General features: G+C 44.4%; 1 protein-coding gene across 8 annotated transcripts in view; it reads left to right on the forward strand.

The window, feature by feature from the left end:
• The window catches only part of nav3 (neuron navigator 3), a 503,350-nt gene that overhangs the window by 403,959 nt on the left and 74,173 nt on the right, over positions 1-25,218 (forward strand). For all 8 annotated transcript variants that reach the window (XM_063058462.1, XM_063058455.1, XM_063058456.1 and 5 more), the window contains 4 exons: positions 9,451-9,503; positions 16,025-16,048; positions 17,562-17,639; positions 19,085-19,168. In XM_063058462.1, the coding sequence (XP_062914532.1) occupies positions 9,451-9,503; positions 16,025-16,048; positions 17,562-17,639; positions 19,085-19,168 (239 nt within the window). The remainder of the gene's footprint in view (positions 1-9,450; positions 9,504-16,024; positions 16,049-17,561; positions 17,640-19,084; positions 19,169-25,218) is intronic.

Here is a 25,218-nt window from a genome sequence, read left to right on the forward strand (position 1 = left end):
GATGCTGGAAATTCAAGCAACACACATAAAAGTTGCTGGTGAACGCAGCAGGCCAGGCAACATCTATAGGAAGAGGTGCCGTCGACGTTTCAGGCCGAGACCCTTCGTCCCGACCTGATGCTGCCTGGCCTGCTGCATTCGCCAGCAACTTTTATGTGTGTCCCTCTATCCATTCTCTGCAGGTCCATGTGCCTATCTAAGAGGCTGTTAAGCATCTCTGTCATATTTCCACAACCAGCCCTGGAATGGCATGGTGAGCAGGGCAAGGAAAAGGGTGGTGAGGTGGACGATCCATTCTCAGTAAACCGATCCCAAAATGGTGTTTGAAACCCTGGTTCATTAAAATTCCAAAATACCTTCTGAGAGGCAGTGAGCAGAGCTGCCGTCTCAAAGCTCCAGAGAGACTGGCTTGATCTCAACTTTGGGAGCTGACTGTCTGGAGTTTGTAGGTCCTCCCTGTGGCCAAGTGGATTCCCCCTGAATGCTTCAGTTTCCTCGCACATCCCAAAGATCTGCTGGTGGGTTAAAAAGGTAGATAAATTACCCTTTGGCACAAGAAGGAATCGGACGTGCAAGAGAGAAGAAGTTGCAGTGGTAAAGGGAAATGGGACTGATGGGATTAGTCCCTCAGGAGTCAGCATGGGCATCATGATAGGTGGATTGGCTAAGAAGAAGATGGTGTGAACAACCTTCCATGAACTCAATCAGTCAGGCAGGCAGTTTAACGTAAAGTGTTAGAAAAAGAACATAGAACAGTACAGCACAGTTTTGTCCATGTGTTGCGTCAAACTTTTAACCAATGTCAGGGTTATCCTAACTCTCCCTCCCACATAGTCCTCCATTTTTATTTCATCCGTGTGCCAATTTAAGGGTCTCTTAAATGTTTCTAATGCGTCTGCCTCTACCACCAACCCTGGCAATACATTCCATGCATCCATCATTCTCTGTGTACAAACACTACCTCTGACATCCTCCCCCCATACTTTCCTCCCAACATTTTAAAGTTATGCTCCCTTGTCTTAGCTATTTTTGCCCTGGGAAAACTTTCCGGCTGTCCATTTGATCTATGCGTCTTATCAGCTTAAGGATCTTATCCTCTTATTGCATCCATCAAGTCGTTCACACCATCTTCTCCTTAGCCAATCCATCCTCCTCTCCAAAGAGAAAAGCCCGAGCTCACTTAACCAATTCTCAAAAAGCATGCTGTCTAATCCAGACATCATCCTAGTAAATCTCCTCTGCACCCTGTCTAAAGCTTCCACACCCTTCCTGTAATGAGGCGACCAGAACTGAACACGAATGTGGTTTAACCAGGACTTTATAGCGCCTGGTTCTCCTTTCATTCAAATTCAGCCAACTGCATCATGGGCACTTGCCTCCCCAACCTTCCAAAAGCTGCATCCTTCACTAAGGAACCCACCACCCAGGACATCCCTCTTCTCATTGTCACCGTCAAGGAGGAGGTCCAGGAGCCTGGAGATACCCTCTCAGTCTTATAGAAACAGTTCCTTTCACTCTGCCATCAGATTTCTAACCGGTAATAAACCCATAAACTACTTCCCTCTATTTTTGTACTACAAATTTATTTTTTAAATTATATATTTCTTACTGTAATTTAGTGTATTTTATGTATTTCACTGTACTGCTGCTGCAAAGCAACAGTGATGATAAACCTGATTTTGATTCTGATTCTAGTGTGTTCCATAGTGCATTTGAAAGACTATTGCTGCCATTTCATTAATCTTGCTGAAATTTAGTTTAATCAGCGAAAGGAATTTTGAATAAAGCCTCCGGCCCATGAGAGATCCTGACAACGGCACACAGGAAATTACTTTAATGAAGTATACTGAAGTATTTCACCGGAGTACAGTACACTGGAAGGATTCTTGCTAGACGAGGTACCATTTGGATGGACAGTCTTATAAGATGTGCTCCCTTGTGTCCTAGTGCTTAAAGATTAGACTACAGTTTGTAGAGTTCTCCTAAATCAATACGGTATGAAAACCATGTGCTGAGACATTTCAAAGTTCAAAATAAATTTATTATCAAAGTGCATGTACATCACTGTATCCATGGAAATGCATCTGGAGGAAGGTGGAATGAACATTGAGAGGGTTCTGTTGGAATGGGCTGACCTGTTTTGCACTGCACATTCCAAATAAAAGAAGTATAAAAAGGTATCCGTTAGTCTTGCGAGACCATGGATCTGCGCCTGGAAAGTCTTCACTCTCCAGGGCGCAGGCCTGGGCAAGGTTGTATGGAAGACCAGCAGTTGCCCATGCTGCAAGTCTCCCCTCTCCACGACTCCAATGTTGTCCAAGCGAAGGGCATTAGGAACCATACAGCTTGGCACCAGTGTCGTCACAGAGCACTGTGTGATTAAGTGCCTTGCTCAAGGACACAACACGTTGCCTCGGCTGGGGCTCAAACTCATGACCCCGTCGCTAGTCGAACACCTTAACCACTTGGCCACGTGCCCACAAGAAGTGTGTATACTGTATATATAAACATTGGATTCCGGTTAATTGGGACATATGGGGATCATTACATTTTGGCCCAGTTAAACAGCTGCCGCAATTAGCCGAAGTTTCATGGAAATAGTTAAAAAGGTATGAAAAAGACAAACCATCATTAAACTGAGTAACAAATTATGTATTTAAATGACTTAGAACACTACCAATATTACTACAGTACTACAAAACTATGCATTAGTCCCTAATAGTTATCGACGGAGAAATTCACCTGTTGTGTTCTTTTGCTTGACCGTGAATGAACAAAATCAGTGTAGACCCTTAGTGTAGATAATGGACTGCCTTCATACAACGCTATCAACAACTGTATTCTCCAGATCTTCATTTACATTGTAACACTCAAGATGATGTTGATACCTTCAAATTCTTTGTTGAAGTAGTGAGATCCTTTCATAGAAACATAGAAACATAGAAAACCTACAGCACAAGACAGGACCTTCAGCCCACAAAGCTGTGCCGAACATGTCCTTACCTTAGAAATTACCTAGGTTTACCCATAGCCCTCTATTTTTCTAAGCTCCATGTACCTATCCAGGAGTCTCTTAAAAGACCCTATCGTTTCCACCTCCACTACCGCCACCGGCAGCCCATCCCACGCACTCAACACTCTCTGCATAAAACACTTACCCCTGAGATCTCCTCTGTACCTACTACCAAGCACCTTAAAACTATGCCCTCAGGTGCTAGCCATTTCAGCCCTGGGAAAAAGCCTCTGACTATCCACACGATCAATGCCTCTCAATGTCTCATCATCTTATACACCCCTATCAGATGACCTCTCATCCTCCGTTACTCCAAGGAGAAAAGGGCGAGTTCAATCAACCTATTCTCATAAGGCATGCTCCCCAGTCCAGGCAACATCCTTGTAAATCTCCTCTGCACCCTTTCTGTGGTTTCACGTCCTTCCTGTAGTGAGGTGACTAGAATTGAGCACAGTACTCCAAGTGGGGTCTGACCAGGGTCCTATATAGTTGCAACATTACCTCTTGGCTCTTAAACTCAATCCCACGATTGATGAAGGCCAATGCACCGTATGCTTTCTTAACCACAGAGTCAACCTGCGCAGCAGCTTTGAGCGTCCTTTGGTCTCGGACCCCAAGATCCCTCTGATCCTCCCACGCTGCCAAGAGTCTTACCATTAATGCTATATCCTGCCATCATATTTGACCTATCAAAATGAACCACCTCACACTTATCTGGGTTGAACTCCATTTGCCACTTCTCAGCCCAGTTTTGCATCCTATCAATGTCCTATTGTAACCTCTGACAGCCCTCCACACTATCCACACCACACCCAACCTTTGTGTCATCAGCAAATTTACTAACCCATCCGTCCACTTCCTCATTCATGTCATTTATAAAAATCACGAAGAGTAGGGGGTCCCAGAACAGATCCCTGAGGCACACCACTGGTCACTGACCTCCATGCAGAATATGACCCGTCTACAACCACTCTTTGTCTTCTATGGCCAAGCCAGTTCTGGATCCACAAAGCAATGTCCCCTTGGATCCTATGCCTCCTTACTTTCTCAATAAGCCTAGTATGGAGTACCTTATCAAATGCCTTACTGAAATCCATATAGACTACATCTTCTGCTCTAAAATTCAATCAAGCTCATAAGGCACGACCTGCCTTTGACAAAGCCATGCTGACTATTCCTAATCATATTTTTCCTCTCCAAATGTTCATAAATCCTGCCTCTCACGATCTTTTCCATCAGTTTACCAACCACTGAAGTAAGACTCCCTGGCCTATAAATTCCTGGGCTATCCCTACTCCCTTTCTTGAATAAGGGAACAACATCGGCAACCCTCCAATCCTCCGGAACCTCTCCCATCCTCATTGATGATGCAAAGATCATCGTCAGAGGCTCAGAAATCTCCTCCCTCGCTTCCCACGGTAGCCTGGGGTACATCCCGTCTGCTCCCGGTGACTTATCCAACTTGATGCTTTCCAAAAGCTCCAGTACATCCTCTTCCTTAATATCTACATGCTCAAGCTTTTCAGTCCACTGCAAGTCATCCCTACAATTGCCAAGATCCTTCTCTGTAATGAATACTGAAGCAAAGTATTCATTAAGTACCTCTGCTATCTCCTCCGTTTCCATACACACTTTTCCACTGTCACACTTGATTGGTCCTATTCTTTCACATCTTATCCTCTTGCTCTTCACATACTTCTAGAATGCCTTGGGTTTTTCCTTAATCCTGTCTGCCAAGACCTTCTTATGTCCCCTTCTGGCTCTCCTAATTCATTCTTAAGCCCCTTTGTCCTAGCCTTATAATCTTCTAGATCAGTGGTCCCCAACCTCCGGGCTGCGAAGAATGCAGTGGTGCAGCGGTAGCCGGGATGCACCCAGCATATCTTTAAGAAAAAAGCCAAAATAAAGAAGCTCATTAATTACGTGCCAGGTGGCACCTAATTAATAAGCTTGTTTATTTCGGATTTTTTCTTAACGATGTGCTGGGTGCATCCCGGCTACCGCTGCACCACTGCATTCTTCGTGGTTCGGTATCGGTCCGCGGCCCAGAGGTTGAGGACCACTGCTCTAGATTTCTATCATTACCCAGTTTTTTGAACATTTCATAGGCTCTTCTTTTCTTCTTGACTAGATTTACAACAGCCTTTGAACAGCATGGTTCCTGTACCCTACCATTCTTTCCCTGTCTCATTGGAATGTACCTATGCAGAACCCCACACAAATATCCCTTGAACATTTGCCACATTTCTTCCATACATTTCTCTGAGAACATCTGTTTTCAATTTAAGCTTCCAAGTTCCTGCCTGATAGCCTCATATTTCCCCTTACTCCAATTAAATGTTTTCCTAACTTATCTGTTCCTATCCCTCTCCAATGCTATGGTAAAGGAGATAGAATTGTGATCACTATCTCCAAAATGCTCTCCCACTGAGAGACCTGACACCTGACCAGGTTCATTTCCCAATACCAGATCAAGTACAGCCTCTCCTCTTGCAGGCTTATCTACATATTGTGTCAAGAAGCCTTCCTGAACACACCTAACAAACTCCACCCCATCTAAGCCCCTCACTCCAGGGAGATGCCAATCAATGTTTGGGAAATTATAATCTCCCACCACGACAACCCTGTTATTATTACTCCTTTCCAGAATCTGTCTCCCTATCTGCTTCTCGATGTCCCTGTTACTATTGGGTGGTCTATAAAAAACACTCGGTAGAGTCATTGACCCCTTCCTATTCCTAACTTCCACTCACAGAGACTCCATAGACAACCCCTCCATGACTTCCTCCTTTTCTGCAGCCATGACACTATCTCTGATCAACATGCCACGCCCCCACCTCTTTTGCCTCCCTCCCTGTCCTTGCTGAAACATCTAAAGCCTGGCACTGACCCTGAGCCATCCAAGTCTCTGTAACGGCCACAACATCATAGCTCCAAGTGCTGATCCACACTCTAAGCTCATCTGCTTTGTTCATAATACTCCTTGCATTAACATAGACACATCTCAACGGCCATTTCTGGCATCTTCGCTCACAGCCGTTTCTGGCATATATAAAGGGTTTGAGTACCCCTTATCCAAAAACCTCCGAAATCTGAAATTTTCTTGAGCACTGACATGACGTCACAAATGCAAAATTTCACAAGGTGCCGGCAATGTTCCCAGGCAATGTGCAGGTCTCTCCACGCCACAGACAGTTCTGAGAAATGCCCTCACGTATGTAATGAAAAATACAGCACTGTATAAAGCGAAAGATGAAGAGGTTGATCGTGTTCTGAGAGTTGATTCATCAGTGTCAGAGTAAACGTACGCCACTTATCAGTACGCCGATCATGAAGCAAGCAAAGATCTATCACGACAAACTGAAAATTAAAGGTAATTGTGAATATTTGCTGGGGTGTTGCAGAATTTTAAGAAAAGGCATGGCATTAAATGTTTAAAGAGTTGTGGTGATAATGTGTCTGTTGATCACGAAGCAGCAGAGAAGTTCGATGAATTTGCCAAGATCATCGCTGATGAAAATCTAACACGCTGTACAGTACATATGTGTGCTGAGCAAGTGTAAGACAATGACTGCTTAGCAGTAGCGCAGAAATTCAGAGTTGGAAATGATGGCAATCCCAAGCTATTTTATTACATATTCTAAAATCTGAAAAAATCCAAAATCCAGAACACTTCTGGCTCCAGACATAAGGGGTACTCAGCTGTATAGACATGAATCTTTTGAAAGGTATAACCTACTGATCTGCTCTGATATCTCCTTATTGCTGTCCTTTTGCTTTGTTTGATAATGCTAAAGTCAAACAATTGGCCACCACAATGGTGTCACATAAATGTAGTTGAAGGGCACAAAATAACTTTAAGGATCCCTACCGCCCATCCCACAATCTCTTTGACCTTTTACTGTCAGGAAGGATGTACTTGTGTACTAGAACTGCCAGACTGGGTAACAGCTTCTTCCCTCAGGCTGTGAAACTAATGAATGCCTGCCAACACCAAGGTCTCGTCACCCGGAGAATAATCTGTTTACTGTTTACCTGTGCTGCTCACTTCAAATGCATTTTGAATTATATTCTACTAATCAATTTGTGGTAAGATTTTGTTTTATGCACTATGTGTGATATATGTACTGTGGTCTGGAAGAACATTGCTTTCTTTGATTATATATATATATATATATATATACACACACACACAAATATACATACACAGACAGATGACAATAAATTTGAACTTGAACTTGTAGATGTTGTTGAGAGTCAGGAATTGTGCTTGGGTTATATTACATTCCTTCACACATTCACTCTCCTCCACAGTATCCTTTGCCCAGATTTCCCCATCCCCTGACCTCTGACCCCTTTACCAGACACTACTCTCTTTAACAAATCAGAAACTGCTGGAAACACTCAGCAGTCAGGCAGCATCCGTGGAGAGAGAAGCAGTTAACATTTCGGATCTGTGACCTTTGTTAGCTCTGAAGAAGGGTCACAGACTGAAAACTTGAAGTGTTTCTTGTTTTTTTCACATTCGTTAAGGAGATGTGGGCATCACAGGCTGAGCCAGCATTTAATTTCCCCTCCTATTTGCCCTGAGACTATTCAAAGCCAGAGCGAAAAATTTATTGGGAATTAACCAACAAACAGACACAGGTGCAACTATTCTCTCATTAAGTGGTAGATGAGCATCGAAGGTGGCAGGGTAGTGTAGCGGTTAGTGCATCACTTTATAGTACCAGAAACCCAGGTTCATTTCCTGCCATTCTCTGTGAAGGAATTTGTCCAATCTCCCTGTGACCGCATGGGTTTTCTCCCACATTTCAGAGACATACTGGTTTAGTAGGTTAATTGGTCACATGGGTGTTAATTGGGTGGGCTCGTAGGGCCAGAAGAGCCGGAAGTGCTGTATCTCTAAAATAAAATAAAGAGACTGCAGATGCTAGAATCAAACAATGAACCTGCTGGAGGCACTCAGCGCATCGAGCAGATGGGAGGGAAGGAATCACTGGCATTTTGGGTCAAAACTCAGTATCAGGACTGAGAGCGGAGAGATGAGATGGTCTATATAAAGAGGAGCGGAGAGGCGAGGTGGTCTATATAAAGAGGAGCGGAGAGGCAAGGTGGTCTATATAAAGAGGAGTGAAGAGGCGAGATGGTGTATAAAAAGAGGAGCGGAGAGGCGAGGTGGTCTATATAAAGAAGAGCGGAGAGGCGAGCAGGTCTATATAAAGAGGAGCGGAGAGGCGAGGTGGTCTATATAAAGAGGAGCGGAGAGGTGAGGTGGTCTATATAAAGAGGAGCAGAGAGGCGAGGTGGTCTATATAGAGAGGAGAGGAGAGGCGAGGTGGTCTATATAAAGGGGAGCGGAGAGGCGAGGTGGTCTATATAAAGAGGAGTGGAGAGGCGAGGTGGTCTATATAAAGAGTGGAGAGGCGAGGTAGTCTATATAAAGAGGAGTGGAGAGGCGAGCAGGTCTACTATATAAAGAGGAGTGGAGAGGCGAGCAGGTCTATATAAAGAGGAGCAGAGAGGCGAGATGGTCTATATAAAGAGGAGCAGAGAGGCGAGATGGTCTATATAAAGAGGAGTGGAGAGGCGAGGTGGTCTATATAAAGAGGAGTAGAGAGTAGTGCGACCGGAGGTAATCGATGGACCAGGGCAGAGTATAAGATGACAGGCAGGTGTGTTAAGTAGGGGACAGGAAGAAGGTGGTGGGCTTTGGAGACAGTGACAGATGGAGGCAATCTGTGAGAAGACAGAGGAAAAATGGGACAAAAATGTTCCATCTGCTCGACCCACTGAGCTCGTCCAGCAGATTCTTTCTTGCTTCAAGAGATTGATTAGCCAACCACTGTTATTTATCTAACCGACTGCTCCCTGCAATTCAGTTCGAGTATGATACATGGAAACAGGCCCTTCAGCCCACAATGTTGTGCTGAAGCTATTAAAAATTAGTATTCATATGGCGGCTAACTGACTGCACGATGTCCAAATCCTACCGTTTTCCTCAATTCATGTGCCGATCTAAACATCTCTTAAAAGTCTCTAATGTTTCTGCCTCTACCACCACCCCAGGCACCCACGACTCTGTAAAAAAGCTGCTGATCACAGCCCCTTTAGAATTAACCCCTCTCACCTTAAATGTACTGCCTCTGGTATTCAACATTTCAGCCCTTGGGAAAAGATATCGTCTGTCTATTCTACTTATGCTTTTGATAATCCTGTAAACCTCTGTCAGATCTCCCCCCAGCTTCCCACGCTCCAAAGAAAACAACCCAAGTTTGTCCAACTTCTCGTTATGGCACATGCCCTCTAATCCAGGTAACATCCTGGTAATACTCGTTTGTACCCTCTCCAAAGCCTCGACGTCCTTCCTATATTCCTGATGTGTATTGTGATTTGGTAACTCTATGGTAAGTGGCATCTCTCCTTGTGTTTTTCAGTCCATGGATCGTCTCTATCTCTGGTTTCAAGCACATCGTCTCTTTACTCCACTGTAAGTACCACCACCAATGCTCAGTGTCTTGGACCAGAGTTGTGAACTTTCACTGTGAAACTACACACTCGCCCAGAGGAGTAATTGGATAATAAATACCCGGTAACTGGATAACAATTCAATGCTCCATCTTCTACCAACCGAAGACTGACGTGGAGAGGGTGTTTCCAATAGTGGGAGAGTCTAGGACCAGAGGGCACAGTCTCAGAATAGAAGGACGAGCTTCAGAAAAGAGATGAGGAAGAATTCCTCATCAATGGGAATTCATTGCCACAGATGGCTGTGAAAGCGAAGTCATTGGGTATATTTAAAGCGGAGGTTAATAGGTTCTTGATTAGTAAGGATGTCAAAGGTTACGGGGCGAAGGTAGGAGATTGGGTTTGAGAGGAGTAATAAACTAGCCTTGACCGAATGGCTGAGCAGATTCGACAGGCTGAATGACCTAATTCTGCTGTTATATCTTATGGTCTTACGGATGAGTTAGGCCAGTGTTGGAGGTGGGGTGAGGACAAAAGTTCCCAGTTCCAAAATCAGTGTTAAAAGCAAGTTGTAAGTAAATTTATCATCAAAGTACGTATATGTCACCAGATACCACCCTGAGATTTGTTTTCATGCAGGCATTCACAGCAGAACAAAGAAATACAATAAAATCAATGAAAAACCACATAGAAACAAAGACTGACACACAACCAATGTGGCAAGGAAGATGTTCTGTGCAAATACACAAAAAAAAATGAATAATATATAATAAATAAATAAAGAACTAGACGGTTAAATAAATTAAAAAATATATAATACTGAAGTGGTTTCTTCCAGGGTGCCAAACCCAGCATCATACTCCCAATTACCTTTGTATTTCTTTAAGCAGAATTTCTTATATCAACACTGACTCAGCTAGTGAGTTAGAAGGGCCATAAGGGTGTACTGTACAAATCTACAACAAAGAAAATCAAAGTACTCAGGAAATGGATCTAGTTAAAGAGCAGAGAAAATTGAAAGTTCAGCAACTTCCGGTAATAGCAGTGGAATTCCTCTATCGAAATTGTTTTTTTTTGTTATTGTTTAAAATTATGATGGGTATAGATAGAGTGAATGCAAGCAGGCTTTTTCCGCTGAGGCAAGGGGAGGAAAAAACCAGAGGACATGAGTTAAGGGTGAGGGGGGAAAGTTTAAAGGGAACATTGGGGGGGGGCTTCTTCACACAGAGAGTGGTGGGAGTATGGAATGAGCTGCCAGACAAGGTGGTAAATGCGGGTTCTTTTTTAACATTTAAGAATAAATTGGACAGATACATGGATGGGAGGTGTATGGAGGGATATGGTCCGTGTGCAGGTCAGTGGGGCTAGGCAGAAAATGGTTCGGCACAGCCAAGAAGGGCCAAGAGGCCTGTTTCTGTGCTGTAGTTTTTCTATGGTTTCTTGTTCAAGGTATAGTGAAAATCTTGTCTTGCATTCTGAATAATTAATTATATACAGTACAAAGAAAAACAACATCAGAAAGCAGAGTAAAGCAATACAGAGAAAGTACAGTGCAGGTAGACAATAAGGTGCAAAGCTATAACAAGATGGACTGTCAGGTCGAGAGTCCACTTTATCATACTAAGGAACCATTCAATACAATGTTCCCTCTAATGTTTGCTCTGAGCAGGAAATTTATACATGGCCTGAAAACTGCACAGCACTTTAAATGTGTATATAAAAGGAAATTCCACCTGCGCGGCGACAAAGGCTATGTGCGTGGGAGCATTTCAGTTACTGTGCGGCCGCACACCACACATCTTAGACAAAACATTGCCCCAACAGTAGGGCAGTCACTTGGGATGAGTATGCTGTTATCCTGAGCAGTAATCTCTTAGTGGATCTTCAGGTGGCAGTGGAACGCGATCGAGGCACCTTGGGATTAAATCGGGTATGTTAGAGTAAGTTCCCTTAGTGGAGAAAACCTGTACATGACTTTGTTTAATGTGGGAGGCTGATGCATGGGCAGCCACCACATGGTCCTTGACAGATCGGGGTCAGAGTCCAGTGGCATATAGTCTGATAACAGCAGGATAGAGCTGTCCTTTAGCCTGTTGGTCAATGCTTTCAAGCTTTGTGAGTGGATACAGTTACCGAGATTTACAGGACGAGGTTTCCTTCTTGGCTTTGCTGCCAGCTGCACCTTCCAACAGTGACCCTAAGTCAGCTACAGGATAGTTACACATAAATTATGCACATGAAGACAAATGTGAGTCACTTGCAGGCATTTACAGTAGAACAAAGAATTACCATAGAATCAATGAAAAATTACACACAAAGACTGACACAAATAATATGCGGAAGAAACAAACTGTACATAAATAAATAAATACATAAACAAACAAACAAACGAATAATTCTGAGAACATGAGTTGTAGAATCCCTGAAAGTCAGTCTGTGGGCTGTGTAATCATAGAAACATAGAAAATAGGTGCAGGAGTAGGCCATTCGGCCCTTCAAGCCTGCACCGCCATTCAGTATGATCATGGCTGATCATCCAACTCAGAACCCTGTACCAGCCTTCCCTCCATACCCCCACCCCTTTAGCCACAATGGCCATATCTAACTCCCTCTTAAATATAGCCAAAGAACTGGCCTCAACTGTTTCTTGTGGCAGAGAATTCCACAGATTCACCACTCTGTGTGTGAAAAAGTTTTTCCTAATCTCGGTCCTAAAAGGCTTCCCCTTTATCCTCAAACTGTGACCCCTCATTCTGGACTTCCCCAACATCGGGAACAATCTTCCTGCATCTAGCCTGTCCAATCCCTTTAGGATCTTATATGTTTCAATCAAATCCCCCCTCAATCTTCTAAATTCCAACGAGTACAAGCCCAGTTCATCCAGTTTTTCTTCATATGAAAGTCCTGCCATCCCAGGAATCAATCTGGTGAACCTTCTTTGTACTCCCTCTAAGGCAAGGATGTCTTTCCTCAGATTAGGGGACCAAAACTGCACACAATACTCCAGGTGTGGTCTCACCAAGGCCTTGTACAACTGCAGTAGTACCTCCCTGCTCCTGTACTCGAATCCTCTTGCTATGAATGCCAGCATACCATTCGCCTTTTTCACCGCCTGCTGTACCTGCATGCCCACTTTCAATGACTGGTGCACAACGACATCCAGATCTTGTTGCACCTCCCCTTTTCCGAATTGGCCACCATTCAGATAATAATCTGTTTTCCAGTTCTTGCCACCAAAGTGGATAACCTCACATTTATCCACATTAAATTGCATCTGCCATGAATTTGCCCACTCACCCAACCTATCCAAGTCACCCTGCATCCTCTTAGCATCCTCCTCACAGCTAACACTGCTGCCCAGCTTCGTGTCATCCGCAAACTTGGAGATGCTGCATTTAATTCCCTCATCTAAGTCATTAATATATATTGTAAACAACTGGGGTCCCAGCACTGAGCCTTGCGGTACCCCACTAGTCACTGCCTGCCATTCTGAAAAGGTCCCATTTATTCCCACTCTTTGCTTCCTGTCTGCCAGCGTTTTCTGCCCCTTAGTGTTATGCAGATCTACCCATATCGATTCCACATCCTCCCGGCTAATGTCCTTCCCTGAATGTTGAGCTCCCATCCTTGGTCACCCTGGAGCCATGTCTCTGTGATCCCAACTATATCATATTCATTAATAACAATCTGCACTTTTAATTCATCCACCTTGTTACGAATGCTCCTTGCATTGACACACAAAGCCTTCAGGCTCGCTTTTACAACACTCTTAGCCCTTATACAATTATGTTGAAAAGTGGCCCTTTTTGATTTTTGCCCTGGATTTTCTGGCCTGCCACTTTTACTTTTCACCTCACTACTTTTTGCTTCTACCCTCATTTTACACCCCTCTGTCTCTCTGCACTGGTTCCCATCCCCCTGTTGTGAACTAACCTCCTCTCACCTAGTCTCTTTAATTTGATTACCACCCCGCAACCATTCTAGTTTAAAGTCACCTCAGTAGCCCTCGCAAATCTCCCCGCCAGGATATTGGTCCCCCTAGGATTCAAGTACAGGTCACATCTGCGCCAAAAGAGGTCCCAATGATTCAAAAACTTGAATCCCTGCCCCCTGCTCCAATCCCTCAGCCACGCATTTATCCTCCACCTCATTCCATTCCTACTCTCACTGTCGCGTGGCACAGGCAGTAATCCCGAGATTACTACCTTTGCGGTCCTTTTTCTCAACTCCCTTCCTAACTCCCTATATTCTCCTTTCAGGACCTCTTCCCTTTTCCTACCTATGTCATTGGTACCTATATGTACCACGACCTCTGGCTCCTCACCCTCCCACTTCAGGATATCTTGGACACGATCAGAAATATCCCGGACCCTGGCACCAGGGAGGCAAACTACCATCCGGGTCTCTGGACTGGTCCACAGAATCACCTATCTGGCCCCCTTACTATCGAGTCCCCTATTGCTACTGCCCTCCTCTTCCTTTCCCTACCCTTCTGAGCTACAGGGCCGGACTCTGTGCGGAGGCACGGCCACTGTCGCTTCCCCCAGGTAAGCTGTCCCCCCAACAGTACTCAAACAGGAGTACCTATTGTCAAGGGGCACAGCCACCGGGGTACTCCCTATTACCTGACTTTTCCCCTTCCCCCTCCTAACCATGACCCACTTGTCTGCCTCCCGTGGCCCCGGCGTGACCACCTGCCTGCAACTCCTGTAATCAGTTCAGTTTTGAGGTGAGTGAAGTTTTCCATGCTGGATCAGGAGCCTGGTGGCTATAGGGTAATAACTGTTCCTGAACCTGGTCTTGTGGGGGCTAAGCATTCCTCATGTGTGATCAGACCAAACTAAATGTGATGTCAAAAATCTCAAGCCAAGATCACAACAACAACTTGCATTTGTTTGTGACTACTATAGAACATTCCTGGATACTTTAAACTGATTTATCATCCCTCTCAACCCTATTCCTCTGCTTTCTCCACATAACCTTTGACACCCTTACTATTTAAGAACCTGCACTGACCATCCTGTGTGTGAAGAAGTTGCCTTTCAGGTCCCTTTTCAGTTTTTTCCTTTCTAGATTGTGGTTCCACAACCCTGAGAAAAGATTCTGTGTCCTCACTCTCTCTGTGCCACTTATGGTGGGTTAGTATCCTCAACCCACCCACTTGTTTCTCTGACTGCTGAACACCCTTCTCAGTCAAAAGGAATTTGTCCGTCTCAGTTGCAAGGTTTGCAATTAGCACCCTCCATAGCCCAGATCCCCAAAACTACTTCCTGACACTCTCTCCCTCCTCCAAATACCCTCTCTCTCTCTCTCTGTCTGCCACTCTCTCAATCTCTCTCTCTCGCTGTCTCTCTGCCTCTCTCTGTCACTGCCCTTCTCTCCCACCCACTGCTTCTCACTTTCTCCCCTTTCTCTATCTTCCTCTCCCTCTCCTCCCCTTTCACAGCCATCAATCTCACTCACTCTCTCTCTTTCCATTGCTCTCTCATTCTTTCTCTTTCCATCTCTCCCTTTCTCACTCACCTCCTCTTCCTGTCTCCTTCTCCCTTCTCTTACTCTTCATATCCTCTCCTTTTCTTTCTCTCTTTCCTTCCTCCCTTTCTCTCTCTCATCTTTCAATCCCTTTCTTTCATACTCTCTCACTCTCTCTCTCTCCTTCCCTCTCCTTTCTCTTTCTTGCTGTTTATTCCTCTCACTCTTTCAGCATCTCTCATTCCCTATCTCTTTTCCCATCTCTCAAATACTTTTGCCAGGGAATCACGTTCCCTTGGGTTTATTGGTGGTGGAGACAAGACTAATGCATCCAATTCCATGCAGCTGACAGCTTGGGTCCCTCCAGGATGCTCTAATTTCCATGGTTACCGCCTGTGTGATCCCACTGATGAGACTCTGTGTCCTCTTGGCTACATGGGAGCCTTAAAATGAATTATACCAGAGAGCCAAATTTAGCTAAACTGGTTGCCAAGTGTTGGTAAAGCCGATTGGATAGGGGATTGAGCAAACAAAAGACTAGGCCATGGATTTGAATGTAGGCCATCTGGATAGGGAATTCAGTACTCAATCACCATAGCAACAGGGGAAGTCAGTCAGGTTTGAGTTCCAGCCAGTGGGCTACAGGTTTGATAGCTCAGGTATCTACAGATGTATGAATCTCACAGACAGAACAAGATGGAACATAGAACTGTACAGCACAGTGCAGCCCCTTCAGCCAATGATGTTGTGATGATCTGTTAACCTACTTAAAGATCAACCAAACCCTTCCATCCCACATAGACCTCCAGTTTTCTATCATCCGTGCACCCATCGCTCACTTTACCCCGTTTCATCCGGGTGCTCCGGTTTCCTCCCGCTTTTCAAAGACGTACAGGTTAGTAAGTTGTGAGCATGCCATATAGGAGCTGGGTAGCTCATCAAGTCTTGTTCAATTTGCATTGGTATACATTTTTCTCAACATTCCTTCAACATCAAGTTTTCTTGTGCACAAGGTCCAATTATCGCTGCTGGTTTAACTAAAGTTCTTTTAAAATTTTTCCTTTGTTTCAGGCAGAAGAAAAAGCACATTCAGAGGTGAGTGTTTAAGTACTGGTCAGATACCATCTTCAAAAGCTGCTTGTTCCGCACCTGATCTGCCCATTTGTATGTTTGTATTGGATCTGGGAATCACTGGCATTTATTCCCCATTCCAAAATTCCCTGGAAGGAAAAGGTTTGCAAGGACACAAGATGTTTGCAAGGGCTTTGTGAAGAATAGGTAGAGCAGAGTTCATAGTTCAAAACATATAAACATAGAACATTACAGCACAGTACAAGGCTTTCAGCCCATGAAGTCTAACGTACTCTGAGATCAATCTAACCCTTCCCTTCCCCATAGCTCTCCATTTTTCTATTACCCATGTACCTATCTAAGAGTCTTTTAACTGTCCCTAGTGTATCGGCCTTTACCACCTCACCTGGTGGGATGTTCCTCACACCCGCTGCTCTGTGTAAAAAAAAAACTGCCTTTGACATCCCCCTATACTTTACTCCAATCACCTTAAAAATATACCCTCTCGTCTTAGCGATTTCTGCTTTGGGAAAAGGTCTCTGGCTGCCCACTCTATAGGTGGTTCTTATCATCTTGTATATCTCCATCAAGTCACCTCTCACCTTCTTTGCTCTAAAGAGAAAAGCCCCAGCTCGCTCAGCCTATAAGACATGCTCTATAGTCCAGGCAGCATCCTGATAAATCTCCTCTGCACGCTCTGTAAAGTTTCCACATCCTTAATATCATGAGGTGACCAGAACTGAATATAATACTCCAAGTGTGGTCTAACCAGCTTTATAGAGCTGCAACAGTATCATGTGGTTCTTTAACTCAATTCCCCAACTAATGAAAGTCAAAACAATTTATGCCTTCTCAACAACCCTTTTGACTTGCACAGCTACTTTGAGTGATCTGTGGATTTGTCCTCAAAATCCCTCTGTTCCATCACATTGCTAAGAATCCTGCCGTTAACACTGTATTCTATCTTCAAATTCAACAGCACGATAGCATAGTAGTTAGCAAAACGCTTTACAGTACCTGTAACCTGCGTTCAATTCCTGCCGTACCTGTATGAAGCTTATCCGTTCTCCCCGTGACTGCGTGGGTTTCCTCTGGGTGCTCCAGTTTCCTCCCACAGTCCAAAGTCGTACTGATTGGTAGGTTAATAAGTCATTGTAAATTGCCATGTAATTAGGCTAGGATTGAATCAGGGGATTGCTGGGTGGTGTGGCTCGAAGGCCCAAAGGGCCTATTCTGTGCTGTACCTCAATAAAACAAAAACTTTCCAAGTGAATCGCTTTACAGTTTTGTTTCTGTCATGTATGGTTTGTGACGTTTGAACGTGTCCGTGTAATGAATGTACATCACAGATACAAGGGTGGACAATCTCTGGAAAATGGGGTACCTAAAGGATGTTGAAAAGAGTCAGAGATATGAAGAATTGCAGCTCAAATCTTGGCTTCACCAACTTAACACGATGGATTGGAATTATTGACTGAAATCCATCAGATCTTTATGATGCCTTCTTAAACATATATTTTCTTCTGCCCAACAACAGCAAATTCGAAAACTTCGAAGGGAACTGGATACTTCCCAGGAGAAGGTTGCTACTCTCACCTCCCAACTCTCAGCCAATGTAAGTTTACTGTCTGTCCTATCTGGATGCTAAAGTTCGTACTCTAAAAAAGATGGTGGATCTTGACAGGAGGCAGGGTCAGGGATGACTGCCTGGGCAACTGTGCAGGAAGGAGAAGGAGTGATGGTGCAAGTCCAGAGGGCTGGGTAGCTCACTCCTGCTTGAGTGGAAATTGAACCCCGGTTACCAGAGCTGTAAAGAACTGCTACGCTACCGCAACATAGGAGGGAGGGATGGCAGTGTGTTTAGTAGAGCTTTTGCCTCATAGCTTGAGTAACCTGAGTTCAACCCTGATCTCTCAGGCTGTCTGTGTGGAGTTTGCATGTTCTCCCTTTGACCACATGGGTTTCTAGTGGATTCACCACCTTCCTCCCAAATCCCAAACTTGGGAGGTTAATTGGCCACCATAAATTGGCCCTCATGTGTAGGTGAATGGTGTAATCTGGGAGAGAGAAGAGGGTGATAATGTGTAGGTGAGTGGTGAAATCAGGAGAAGAGAAGGGGGGGGATAATGGGAATGTGAAGAGAATAAGAAGGAATGATTAGTGAAGGATTATGATGGCTGGTAAATGGTCAACCTGAACTTGATGGGCTGAAGGGTCTGTTCCCTTATTCAATGGCAAAATCAGGTAATGACTTCAATCTCAAGTGCATTTCTGGGTTGAGGGACTGAGGGGAGGGAGAAGCCTAGATGAGGGATTCCCAACGTGGGGTCCACAGACCCCTTGGTTAATGGTAAAGGACCATGGCATAAAACAAGATTGGGAACCCCTGGCCTAGACAGAGTGGGCATGTGGAGGATGTTTTTGCCCTTACCCAAGATTGGAGAGTCTACAGAAGATTCACGAGAATGATCCTGGGAATGAGAGGATCAGTACATGAGGAGAGTTTGATGGAGTTCAGAAGAATGAGTGAGGATCTCATTGAAACCTACTGAATATTGAAAGGCCTAGATAGAGTGGATGTGAAGAGGACGGTTCCTATGGTTGCAGAGTCTGGGAGTGGAGGCTACAGCCTCAGAATGGAAGGATGTCCCTTTAGAATAGCGATGAGGAGGGATTTCTGTAGCAAGTAGTGAATCCATGGAATTCAGCACAACAGGCAAGATATTGGGTATATTTAAAGCAGAGGTTGCTCGGTACTTAATTAGAAAAGGTGTTAAAAGTTATGGGGAGAAGGCAAGAGAATGGGACTGAAAAGAATAATAAATCAGCCATTTTTGAATGGTGGGGTAAACCCGATGAACTGAATGGTGTAATTTTGCTCTATTGTTTTATGGTCTTACGGAATATTCTGTTGACCATGCTAAAACAGCAGTTACGTTACAGTCTTGCTGGACACTGTAGCATCTGTTTGAGCTGAATGTGTTTATTGTGGAGAAGAGGAACAGATAGTGGACTGGCTGTTTCTCTGCTACCTCTTTATTGTTTGCCGTCTCTTGGCAGGCTCATCTTGTGGCAGCCTTTGAGCAAAGTCTAAGCAATATGACCTCACGACTGCAGAACCTCACAATGACAGCCGAGCAGAAGGTGAGTCTGGCGAATGCAGCAATCTCGTTTCACATAACTGGAAGGTTTCATAAGAATTGTGCATAAGGTGAGTACAAAGGAGATCTTCTGGTACGGAGGTTGCAACGCAGAATGCTGTAGAATCAATCAACTCCATTACAAGCACATCTTTAAGAGGCGTTACCTGAAGAAGGTGACATCCATCATTAAAGACCTTCACCATCTGGCACATGCCGTCTTCTCGTTACTGCCATCAAGGAGCCTGAAGACCTACACTCAATGTTTTAGGAACAGTATCTTCCCCTCTGCCATCAGATTTCTGAATGGCCCGGGAACCCATGAACACTGAAATATTATTTATCTTTTGCACAAATTATTTATTCTTTTAACCTTTCATAATGTTTTTGTATTGCACTGTACTGCCGTTGCAACACGGCACATTTCATAACATGCATCGGTGATAGTAAACCAGATTATTATTCTGATCCTGAGTCTTTGATTTTTTCTAAGCCTGTGCCTCACTATACTTGTGCACATCACATCAAATTCAACTTGAATTAGAATCTGATTCCAGTTTATTATCATTGGCATATGACATGAAACTTAGTGTTTTGCAGCAGCAGTACAGTGCAATGCATGGAGTTACTATGTTACTAAATTCATATAAATGATGCAAAAATGAATAACGAAGTAGTGTTTTGGAGTTCATGGCCTATTCAGAAATCTGCTGGCAGAGGGGAAGCAGTTTCTGCATTGTTGAGTGTGGGTCTTCAGGCTCCTGCTCCTGTACCAACCCCTCCCTGATGGTAATAATGAGAAGAGGGCATGTCCTGGTTGGTGAAGGTCCTTAATGATGGATACTGCACTGCCTTCTCAAGGCACCAAGTCTGAATCAGATTTGTTATCACTCGCATATGTCATGAATTTGGTGTTTTGTGGCAGCAGTTCAGTGCAAGAAATATAAAAAATACTATATGTTACAATAAATAAAGTACATAAATAATGCAAAAGAGAAATAGTGATGTCGTGTTCATGGCTTCGTGGACCACTCAGATGTGATTGATACTCACTGTTCAAGGGGCATTTTTGTCAAGCTCAGCTTTCTAACACAACAGCTTGGAGCTGTTAAGGATCAAAGAGTTGTTTTTGAGTAGGTTAAACTTCCAGCCAATATTCTTTGTTCAGCTTCTTGGTGTAAATGGGAGCCAGTCTTCAGTTCTTAATTTAAATTGCAAACAGTAATCAGTATGAAGTTAAAAGGAGAGCTTTGCAAACAAGCAGCATTGTCAGATTGCTAGCTCACAGCATGAGGCTGGTTGCTCAAGGGATGCAGTATAAAACAATGGGATTGTGTTAATTGGCTTGTATCAAACCAGACAAAACTGGCTAAATTATTTAGTTGAGGAAAGCTTGCAGACCAGATTGATACTATCATTTAGCACATCAAATAGATGATCCTACAATAGTTGGAAGATTTGTGTACTCAGAGAATCAGCTTCACAGCATTAATTTTGAGTGTCTGGGATATCTGTCCCCAGAAGCTTTTAGACCATCTGTGTGAGAAGGTATCCGAAAAAATATTACTTGTGTAAAGTTACCCAAATAGCAAAACAAAACAGTATAAATGTAAGAAAGCAGTCAGGCTTGTTAAGAATGGTGAAGGAACACCAAAATGAATGACATAAGATGACGTGAACTAAAATCTATTCCTCTTCCTTCAATTTCTACCTCGGAAGACTCATTCATCTGCAACTCACTGGTATGTCTTTTTAACTTATAGGAACTGTACCTATGTTTAGGAAATCTTTTGTGTTTGCAATTTGGAAATTTTTTGTAAGATAAATATCCTCCGTGAATTTTAAATGTTACCTAAATTTAAACCTGCATTACAAAAATAAACTATGTTTAAACTATTTTGTTAGCTGAAATTATCTCCTCCTTGGTAGAGAGGGGGGACCCACCACTCAAATAGTGGGTATTGACAACTAAATTAACCATGGATAAACATGGAAATGATCTAGCCATTGAAGAGAAGGTAGCTACATATAACCTCCCTTTAGTGAGGGTACCTGTAACTATCTATATCGAGGAGGGCTTAAGATCTTTGTTTGAGTTTAGAACTTCATGGTTAGCAAACCCAAGACCATCATACAGAGATCTGATGGGAGAAGGAAAGAAGCTGTTCATGAAACATTGACTGTGGGTCTTAAGGCTGCTATACCTCCTCCCGGAAGGTAGTAACAAGGAAGGGGCATATCCCGGACGGTGAGGGTCCGTAATGATCAATGCCACCTTTTTGAGACACTGCCTCTTGAAAGTGTGCTTGATGGTGGGCATGTCCTTGAAGATGTCCACAATGAATATGGCTCCTGCACATTGGAGATTCCATACTAAGCTCTGGAGCAACATTTCAGAATATTTTTACTGTACAGTCAATCCTCCTTATCCGTGAGGGATTGGGTCCGGGACGCCTCGTGGGTGCCAAAAAACGCGATTGCTCAAGTCCCTTATTTAACCTGTCTCAATACAGTGGACCTTAGGACCCCAGCGGAACACTGGACCTTATTTAACCTGTCTCAGTGCGGTGGACATTAGGACCCAGTGGCAGAGCTCTGAATCCGCAGTGTTTCTGTTCACAAAAGTAATCACGATCAGGACTGAAAATAAAGTGGAAATAATAAAACGATCAGAAAGAGGTGAAATGCCATCGGTCATTGGAAAAGTGTTAGGCTACAGTCGGTCAACGATCGGAACATTTTTTAGATTATGAGAACACTCAGTCCTCTTTTATTGTCATTTAGAAATGCATACATGTATTAAGAAATGATGCAATGTTTCTCCGGGGTGATATCACAGAAAACAGGACAGACCAAAGACTAACACTAACAGAACCACATAATTATAACATATAGTTACAGCAGTGCAAAGCAATACCATAATTTGATGAAGAACAGACCATGGGCACAGTAAAAAACAAAGTCCCAAGTCGATTGACTCCTGAGTCCCCTATAGCAGCGGCAAAAGGGAGAAACTCCCTGCCATAAACCTCCAGGCACCGTCAACTTGCCGATGCCTTGGAAGCAGCCGACCACAGCCGACACTGAGTCCATCCGTCCGAAAACATCGAGCTTCCGACCAGCCTCTCTGATACAGCCTCCCGAGCGCCATCCTCTGCCGAGCGCCTTCGACCTCGCCCCGGCCACTGAAACACGCAAAGTCAAGGATTTCGGGGCCTTCAGCTCCGGAGATTCCGGTTACCACACAGTAACAGCGGCAGCAAAGCGGGCATTTCAGAAGTTTTCCAGATGTTCCTCTGTGCTCTCACGTCCGTCTCCATCAAATCAGAATTGTGCATTTTGAAGGATAAAGTGAGAAAGGCCCTGCCCTGATGAAAGCTACAATTATTACTAAGCAATGCAGATGGTTTAGTTATTGGGTTTTGGGATTTTGGTGTTTTGATCCTCTACATCAACCCGGCAGGGATGGAGAGCGCGCTCAGGAGTGGTCTGTCACTGGATCGCCCGGCGCTGAAACACACGTTTCTTAACTGTTTTATATGCATAGAAAGGTAAAATATATACTATATACTAGGACAACCGTTTGATTAACTGACACTAAATAATATTATGTAAAATAGTTGTTATACTGCATTGTTTAGGGAATAATGACAAGAAAAAAAAGTCTGTACATGCCTGAACAATAAGTGCTGGAAGAGTATCTCCGGGTTTTCTCAATTCGCGGTTGGTTGATTTCGCACATGCTGAACTCGCGGATAAGGAGGACCAACTGTGCATCTGTAGAAATTTGCAAGACTTGAACCACAAATGTTCATAAATTCTTCCCAGTGACCCCTCATTCGTGCAGAAATTCATGATGTCAGTCACAAAAAATGCCAGTGACTCAAACTCAACTGAGCTCCAGTCAAATAAAGAGAGTCACAAGAGACTGCAGGTGCTGGAATCCGGAGAAACACACAGAAAGCTGGAGGAACAATGGATCAGGTAGCACAAATGTGAGAAAATCTGCAGAAGCTGGAAATCCAAAGTAACACACACAAAATGCTGGAGGAAGCCAGCAGGCCAGGCAGTGTCCATGGAAAAGAGTAAACAGTTGACGCTTCCTGCTGAGACCCTGATGAAGGGTCCTGTTGAAGGGTCTCAGCCTGAAACATCTTTTCCATAGATGATGTCAGATCAGATGGCATCTGTGGAGGGAAGTGGATAGTCCAGATGAAGGGTCTCAACCCGGAGCCTCCTCTGACCATTTCCCTGCACAGATGCTGCTTGACCCACTGAGTTCATACAGCAGTTTGTGTGTGTTGCCTCATGCTGAAGATATTAGCTAGGTTCCACATCAGGCAGATAGTCATAGTTATAATCATAGTCATACTTTATCAATCCCGGGGGAAATTGGTTTTCATTACAGTTGCTCCATAAATAATAAATAATAAGTAGTAATAGAACCATAAATAGTTAAATAGTAATATGTAAAATTATGCCAGTAAATTATGAAATAAGTCCAGGACCAGCCTATTGGCTCAGGATGTCTGACCCTCCAAGGGAAGAGTTGTAAAGTTTGATGGCCACAGGCAGGAATGACTTCCTATGACACTCTGTGCTGCATCTCGGAGGAATGAGTCTCTGGCTGAATGTACCCCTGTGCCCACCCAGTACATTATGTAGTGGATGGGAGACATTGACCAAGATGGCATGCAACTTAGACAGCATCCTCTTTTCAGACACCACCGTCAGAGAGTCCGGTTCCATCCCCACAACATCACTGGCCTTACGAATGAGTTTGTTGATTCTGTTGGTGTCTGCTACCCTCAGCCTGCTGCCCCAGCACACAACAGCAAACATGATAGCACTGGCCACCACAGACTCGTAGAACATCCTCAGCATCGTCCAGCAGATGTTAAAGGACCTCAGTCTCCTCAGGAAATAGAGACGGCTCTGACCCTTCTTGTAGACAGCCTCTGTGTTCTTTGACCAGTCCAGTTTATTGTCAATTCGTATCCCCAGGTATTTGTAATCCTCCACCATGTCCACACTGACCCCCCGGATGGAAACAGGGGTCACCGATACCTTAGCTCTCCTCAGGTCTACCACCAGCTCCTTAGTCTTTTTCACATTAAGCTGCAGATAATTCTGCTCACACCATGTGACAAAGTTTCCTACCGTAGCCCTGTACTCAGCCTCATCTCCCTTGCTGATGCATCCAACTATGGCAGAGTCATTCGAAAACTTCTGAAGATAACAAGACTCTTTGCAGTAGTTGAAGTCCGAAGTGTAAATGGTGAAGAGAAAGAGAGACAAGACAGTCAGCAGGAAGATGATGGCATTCTCAACTCCTAGTCGGGGCTGGTAGGTGAACTGGAGGGGATCTAAGTGTGGTCTGACCATAGGCCGGAGCAGCTCCAGAACAAGTCTCTCCAGGGTCTTCATGATGTGGGAGGTCAATGCCACCGGTCTGTAGTCATTGAGGCCGCTGGGGCGCGGCGTCTTCGGCACAGGGACGAGGCAGGACGTCTTCCACAATACAGGAACCCTCCGGAGCCTCAGGCTCAGGTTGAAGACATGGCGAAGTACTCCACATAGCTGAGGGCCACAGGCTTTGAGCACCCTGGTAGTGACACCATCCGGTCCTGCAGCCTTGCTTGAGTTGAGACATTTCAGCTGTCTTCTCAGCTGTAGAGCTGTGAAGCCCACCGTGGTGGTTTCGTGTGGGGAGGGGGTATAGTCATGAGAGCAGGGTGGGGGACTGTGAGGAGGGGTAGGAGGGTAGAGTGGAATATGTGTTGGTTGGGGGCCGACAACAGATGGCTCATTAGGGATATGGGCAGGGGCCACAATGTCAAATCTGTTAAAGAACAGGTTAAGTTCATTGGCCCTGTCCACACTGCCTTCCTCTCCTCTGTTGCTAGTTTGCCGGAACCCAGTGATAGTCCTCATCCCCCTCCAAACCTCTCTCATGTTGTTCTGCTGGAGTTTCCACTCAAGCTTCCTCCTGTACCTGTCTTTAGCCTCCCTGATCCTGGCTTTCAGGTCCTTCTGTATGATCTAACAACCTAC

Source organism: Mobula hypostoma, chromosome 9, assembly GCF_963921235.1.
Source record: "Mobula hypostoma chromosome 9, sMobHyp1.1, whole genome shotgun sequence".
Lineage (NCBI taxonomy): Eukaryota > Metazoa > Chordata > Chondrichthyes > Myliobatiformes > Myliobatidae > Mobula > Mobula hypostoma.